Source organism: Citrus sinensis, chromosome 1 (assembly GCF_022201045.2).
Source record: "Citrus sinensis cultivar Valencia sweet orange chromosome 1, DVS_A1.0, whole genome shotgun sequence".
Lineage (NCBI taxonomy): Eukaryota > Viridiplantae > Streptophyta > Magnoliopsida > Sapindales > Rutaceae > Citrus > Citrus sinensis.
In genome coordinates, this window is record NC_068556.1 from 20,056,910 (window position 1) to 20,063,323 (window position 6,414).

Consider the following 6,414-nt stretch of genomic DNA (forward strand, 5'->3'; position numbering starts at 1 on the left):
ATTTTATTATTATATTTTTTAAAAAAATTATTTTTGTTTATTTTTGTCGTGAGTTGAAAGTCATGTTCACATTAAAGGGGTCAAAATGTCTTTACATTCAAAACTAAGATAAATTGTATTATAATTTTATATTACAAAGGCGGTGTAGTCATTATCGTTAAAAAACAAATGAAAGAAAAAAAAATCTTGAATCCCGAATATCTAACATCATCATCTCCTTCTTCTTCTTCATTTTTTTCCTCAAATAGTGACCCACCATCTTTGAATAATTATTGGAATTTTTGAATGGGTACAGGCCATGCATTGGCATTGATGGGTGTCATCTAAAGGAAGAATCGGAGGGATTTTGATAGCAGCCGTGGGTGAGGAAAATTTATTAGGTTTTTATAACTTATCTCACGGATAAGTGATATATTTGGAAGTGGATTTTATATAATATTTCTTTGAGATTTTTTTTTTCCAGTTGCTGAGTTTGATTTGGTTATGGAATGATGGATTTATTATTATGAGTTTGAAGGATTGTGACGAAATAGAAATTAAGATTGACGGAAAGCATATTGATCTTCAAGCTTTAATGGCAGTTTCAATTTGCCATCTTCAAGTTTTAGTACTGGCGGTTTCAATTTGATATCAAGATTAGCAATTTAGCACAAAAGGAGGATACTTAATCACAAGCATTTTTTTTTTCCTTCTTTTTCCCAATTGGAGCATAACAAGTTTTGGAAGTGAAGGCACGCATTCTTCAGTTGGGTTTGATTCTTTATTTTTGTTTTTTATTTAATTAATTTTTTAAAGTAAGGGCATATTAATATTTTGTTAGTCAATATTGGTCAACTAATAGCAGAAAATAAAAATATAATAAAATAAAGATTTTACAAAAGATATTGTAAATTTGATATAAAATGATAGACACCAACACTTCTTACAGTCATTTGATATTTTATAATCTAAAGTAATTAAATAATAATAACCCTAAAAAAATGAGTAAGAACCAGAATCATTTATTGAATCTTGCATATCATTAAGCACACGCTTAAGGTATAGGTAATATTCTTAACTAATGAAGTTACTTTTAATTAATGAAGCATGGTTGAATGATTTCAAGTAACTTTATTTTGACAAATCATTTGATTTTAAATTCAAGTGTGGTAAGGGAATAAATGTAGGAGCCGATCAAGGGTGTGGGGCTAATGGCCCACTCAAAAATAAATTTCCTATTAATTTTTGGGAAACTTATCTTTGGGTGGGGTAATTTTATAAATAAAATTTAATATTGGTTTCAATTTTATAAATTATTTTTTATTATGATGTCGTCCCGTGTGAATTAATTTCTAGATCCGCCCATGGTTAAAGGTGTTAATTAATTAAAAAAATTAATGAAGTAATTTTATTGTGGACATGTTCTTGAAGTCAAGGTCTATCTCTATTGATAAAAAATGGACTTTGTTATACCTTAAGTTTCAAACTTCAATAAATATGCGAGTTAATTAAAAAAGAAAAAAATGATAAATAAACTATTTTGCTTATAAAATGGCAGAACAGACTTTAGAAAACGGACCTGCCTATGGTACAGATTCTATACCTAACATCTCCCATCATCCCACCATCCCATTTTTTATTTGTTTAATTTCTCACTCCACATCCAACCACATCCAACGGCTGATGCTGCAGTCTGTAGCTTGCAGATTCTGTAAGCTAGTCGATTCCCGTTACAGAAACTGTACGCAACGGCCATGCATTTTTTATTCGCTGGATCTAGAAACTGTAATTGGATGGTTGGGATTAAAGGTCAGAATAGAAATTAATCATGGGCAACCGTTTTTAACATTTATAAAGGTTTATTTCCATGTACATAGCACACCCAAATGTTTTGACAAATATTAATATGCACCCATTAAGTTTTTAGGTAAAACCACACACTCAATCCGTTAACTTTTCTACTATTGAATTAAAAAACTATCATGCCTTAATTGAATTAAATTGATTAGGTAAAATATCTCTTATAACTTGTCAATTTTTATAGTAATATACGAATATTTAGTAAAATCAAATTTATTTTTATTTAGTAATTAGATTTTTTTTATTTAGTAATCAAATTTATTTTTTATTCAGTAATTAAATTTTTTTATTTAGTGAAATCAAATTTATGTTTATTTAGTAGTCAGATTTTTTTTAACAAAAAAGTTCTAAAATCAAATTTGACTCATTTACTATTTAAAAAAATGAACTTGTTTACTAACCAACTAAAGTTTATCTTTAGTCAACATATTTTTTTCTCTAAAACATCCTTTGACCATAAAAAGAAGAATAAAAATAAAAAGATGCTTTGCCAGTATATTTGAGCATGAATTTACCCGTATATTCATATGACATAAAATATAATTTTATTCATTAATTACAATATTGATTTTCTAAATTTTATTTTTAAAAAATAAATTTCTATCTATTTACATAAATCTTAGTTTTTATAAAAATAAATTTATGTTTATTTTTTTACATTGACCTAATGTTTAATGAAGGGCAACAATGTCTTTGTGCTAGTTAGAAATGGCCAGTAATTGAACTTAACCGCGTCGGACAACAATTTGACTATTTTGGGGTGGGGTTGATGGCTTACATCAAACTTAGTGTGTGCTAACGATTAATAATAATAATGGGGTAAGTATGAAATTAATCCTTACCCAAGCAATAGAAGTTCGCAGGTTTTCTTTTAGCCGGATAATTACCGGTCAATTTGCCACGCGTTCCGACACATGGCAGCATCTAATTTATTCGCTTGTCATTTCAGTTTCTGTTACATACAGTTTCTGTAACGTAGCCAGCTCCTTAGAAAAGAGCTGATTAGTATAACATAATCTTTAATTTACTGGACGAGGATGAATTTTCCTTTAATTGCTCTTTCAACGAAAGTGCCTACGCATTTGTTCGGTCATATTAACTGCAGGTCTTCAGAAAACAGGAAAGTTCCCATACATTTTGCAGGTCTTCAGAAAACAGTGATTAGTATAGCCTAATATTTAATCTACTGGACGAGGATGAATTTCCCTGTAGGACCGGACTCGTACGCGCATGTAACCCATTTTTATCTATAAATTGGTAAGCGCACTTAGCAGCACCGTAGCCAATAGCCATCTCCATTTTGGAAACAGAAAAAAAAAAAGAAAATCCTATCTTTCACAAACACTTCCTTCCCATTTCTATTTGGGGGACCACATCACATCACCAGCAAAATGTCGTCGTCACTTTCAGGTTCTGATAACCAGAATGCTGAGACACGCCGGGCAGGACTACCAAGTGTCCGAGAAAAGAATTTCGAGTTGATGGATTCTCTTTACAAGGCTGCCGTAGAAGGCCATACCGATCAATTCAGAGCACACGCACAGATGCTTGACCAAATATTGACTCCGAACGAGAACACAATCCTCCACGTCCACATCACAGCCCGACCTGATCAAACAATGAGGCCTAATAACGAGCTAAAAAGCAGCCTTTGGATGATGATGAGTACTTTAAAAAAGCAATCATCATCATCAGAACATTTTGTGAGAGGTATTTTAGAAATGTGTCCCGGTCTATTACTGAAGGCCAACACCAAAGGGGAAACTCTGCTGCACATCGCGGCCAGGCACGGGCATGCTGATATAGTGAAGGATCTGATTGCCGAGTGCAAAAAACCCCACCAGAACGACCCCGAGAAAGGTGTTGAAGCCGCGAGGCTGATGCTGGGGACGACGAATGAAGCCAAAGACACAGCCTTGCACGAGGCGGTGCGTTACAATCAAGTTGATGTGGTGAAGATGTTGACCAAAGAAGACCCTAGTTTACCATATGATGCCAATAATGCCGGGGAGACCCCACTGTACCTGGCTGCGGAGAGGGGTTACATAAATGTTGTGGAAGATATTATATCGACTTGCAAATCACCAGCTGACCATGGACCAATGGGAAGAACGGCTTCGCACGCAGCAGCATTTTGCGAAGATACGGGTAAAAGCTGCTGTTATTTGATTAATTGTCAACCTTTTCTGCTTTAAACATTTCTCATTTTGAACATACAAGAATCAAAATAAATTATGCTTGTCAACTTTAGGTGCCGGATTAAAATCTGGGAGCAGTTTTCAACGTTGTAAACTTATTCTACACCTTAATTCCGATTGAAAAATTTTACTGTGGTATTCTAATTCAACCAAATCTATTATGCAAAATTATTTTGAACAAAGATTTGGTCACTCTGTATCATTTTTCAATTTAATTTTTGTTTGTTTTCTTTTATGTAGAAATGACAAAAGTGTTACTATCTAGTAAAGGAACTCTGACCAGCAAACCGGATCAGCACGGGTGGCTTCCACTTCACTTGGCTGCATACTTGGGAAAACATTACGTGGTGAAGGAATTACTGAAGGCCGATAAATCAGCAGCCTACAAAGCTAATAATAAGGGAAAGATACCTCTTCATCTTGCAGCCCTTATGGGCAGACTAAATACAATGCAAGAGCTAATACGGAGTTGTCCAAGTTCTTGTGAACTGGTCGATGACAGAGGGTGGAATGTTTTTCACTTTGCCCTGCATAGCGGAAGTAGAAGGACAGTCGAATTGCTTTTAAAAAGCCCGTCGCTTGGAAACCTTGTAAACGAGAAAAATGATGACGGAAACACACCTCTCCTAGAACACGCTGTTTCTGGTTCTTTTATACAGTCTTTCGTTTGTCACCCGAAAGTGGACAGGCTCGCATTCAATCATCACAACTGTAGCGCTGAAGACATAATCTGTTCAGACAAGTTGCTTTTTGGGCCGAACGAGGTAAGACAGACAACATAATAATCTATATTTTTAATTTTTGTGTCCTTATTAGTTATTTTTACTCACCGACTCCAGAATTAGGAAATTGATTGTTTACTGTTCATAACAATTGTTTCAAAATGTACAACATATATTGTTGCAGAGGCTGTTTATGTGGTGCTTGAATAGACTTAACCGTTTCCGGTGCCGGCGACATATAGTCTTTGGAAATGGGGAAAGAAAGGAACAATTTAGTAATACTAGCATTGAAGACAAGAAGAACAATGACAGAAAAGAAAAGTCATCATCAATATACGAGGAGTTGGCGCAATATGTCAACAAAGCCAAGGAATCCCAGCTAGTAGTGGCAGCACTTATAGCAACTGTTACATTCACAGCAGGTATTACCATGCCTGGTGGTTACATTAATGAAATTGGTCCAGATCAGGGTGCCGCAGTTCTAACAAAAAGCAGTTCTTTCCAAGCGTTTGTTATATTCAATTCGGTAGCCATGATTTTGTCCACAATTGCCGTTTTCATCCACCTTGACCTGTCATTGCTAGAGGACAAGGTTTTGGACTTTATTCTATGGAAAATTAGCCGAGGAATGACTCAGTTAGCCTTGTTTTTTATGGTTTTCGCTTTTCTTACAGGCACATATTCAGTGCTTCATAGTGCCAAAGTACTTGCAGTTATCGTTTCCATCATCACTGGCGGCTCCGTCTTCTGCAGCTACCATTATACCATACCTTTGTCATTAATAAGGGCAGTGATGAGATTCCTGGTCCGCAGGCTACAAGAAATTAGGGAGGAGTTTCAACGAATTTCCATTCATATATTTGAATTGTTGGGAAAATATGATTTTTAAAAGTATATGTATTTATTTAATTGTAATCAATATTTTTTTTTATTAATAAAATAAGTGAGGTATTTTATTCAAGTATCTTAGTTGTATTAATATTTTGAGTAAAATTCATTTAATCATATTATATATATTTATGTGATTACCATGTGGATTCATAGAAGACATAAATACAAGTTATCTTATGATTAAATAAATTAAGTTCGCAGTTGATAAATAAAGTTGGACACTTTATTTAAGTATAGACTGTAATAAATTCATTGAATGATTTATCTTAATCATGTATGAATTTATTGATGTAGTACGACTACATTGAACAAGATGACATATGAGATTTAATTAACTTTGTAATAACTGTCAGACGTATTAAATATCATAGGCATTGATATTATTGTAATCTTAATCTTGAGTTAGTTATAATTTCATAATTGTAATTATTATTCCATTTGAGTTACTAATGGGCACGACACACACTTGTAGTCAAGATTACCCAATATCTTGGTGGGAGCAATTATGAGCATTGAAGTTATAGATTAACAATATAGAATTTATACAACACATCTCTTGATGGGTTTTCGCCACTTGATCATAGAATTCTCTGGGCAAAGTGTGTCAACATCTTTAGTATGTTGAAAATGATCATTAGAGAAAACTAGTAAGTATCAAAGAATAAGATGTAATTAAATTGATTGAACAGTTGAGATATCGATTTAATTAACGATGTGGTATAAAGGATTATACAGTAAAGAAATCAATGTGGCATGGGTCAAAT

At 33.6% G+C, this 6,414-nt stretch overlaps 1 protein-coding gene across 3 annotated transcripts; it reads left to right on the forward strand.

The window, feature by feature from the left end:
• Positions 1-2,773: 2,773 nt before the first annotated feature.
• Positions 2,774-5,703, forward strand: LOC107178425 (uncharacterized). 3 transcript variants are annotated; one of them, XM_052433013.1, is made up of 4 exons: positions 2,774-3,987; positions 4,278-4,801; positions 4,944-5,181; positions 5,434-5,703. In XM_052433013.1, exons 1-4 carry the CDS (start codon positions 3,231-3,233, stop codon positions 5,646-5,648), a joined length of 1,734 nt encoding a protein of 577 aa, XP_052288973.1. In that variant the 5' UTR covers positions 2,774-3,230; the 3' UTR covers positions 5,649-5,703. The 3 variants fall into 3 exon arrangements, with proteins under 3 accessions (XP_052288973.1, XP_052288954.1, XP_052288918.1); XM_052432994.1 differs by having other exon boundaries at positions 4,944-5,351; positions 5,434-5,666; XM_052432958.1 differs by having other exon boundaries at positions 2,775-3,987; positions 4,944-5,703.
• The last annotated feature ends 711 nt before the right edge of the window (positions 5,704-6,414 follow it).

What these genes read in the sequence shown, in the direction of transcription:
- LOC107178425 (XM_052432958.1), top strand. Translation starts at nt 3,231, where the DNA reads ATGTCGTCGTCACTTTCAGGTTCTGATAACCAGAATGCTGAGACACGC. An exon ending in AGCATTTTGCGAAGATACGG is followed by an intron (nt 3,988 to 4,277) that starts GTAAAAGCTGCT and finishes TCTTTTATGTAG; the next exon opens with AAATGACAAAAGTGTTACTA. An exon ending in TGCTTTTTGGGCCGAACGAG is followed by an intron (nt 4,802 to 4,943) that starts GTAAGACAGACA and finishes ATATTGTTGCAG; the next exon opens with AGGCTGTTTATGTGGTGCTT.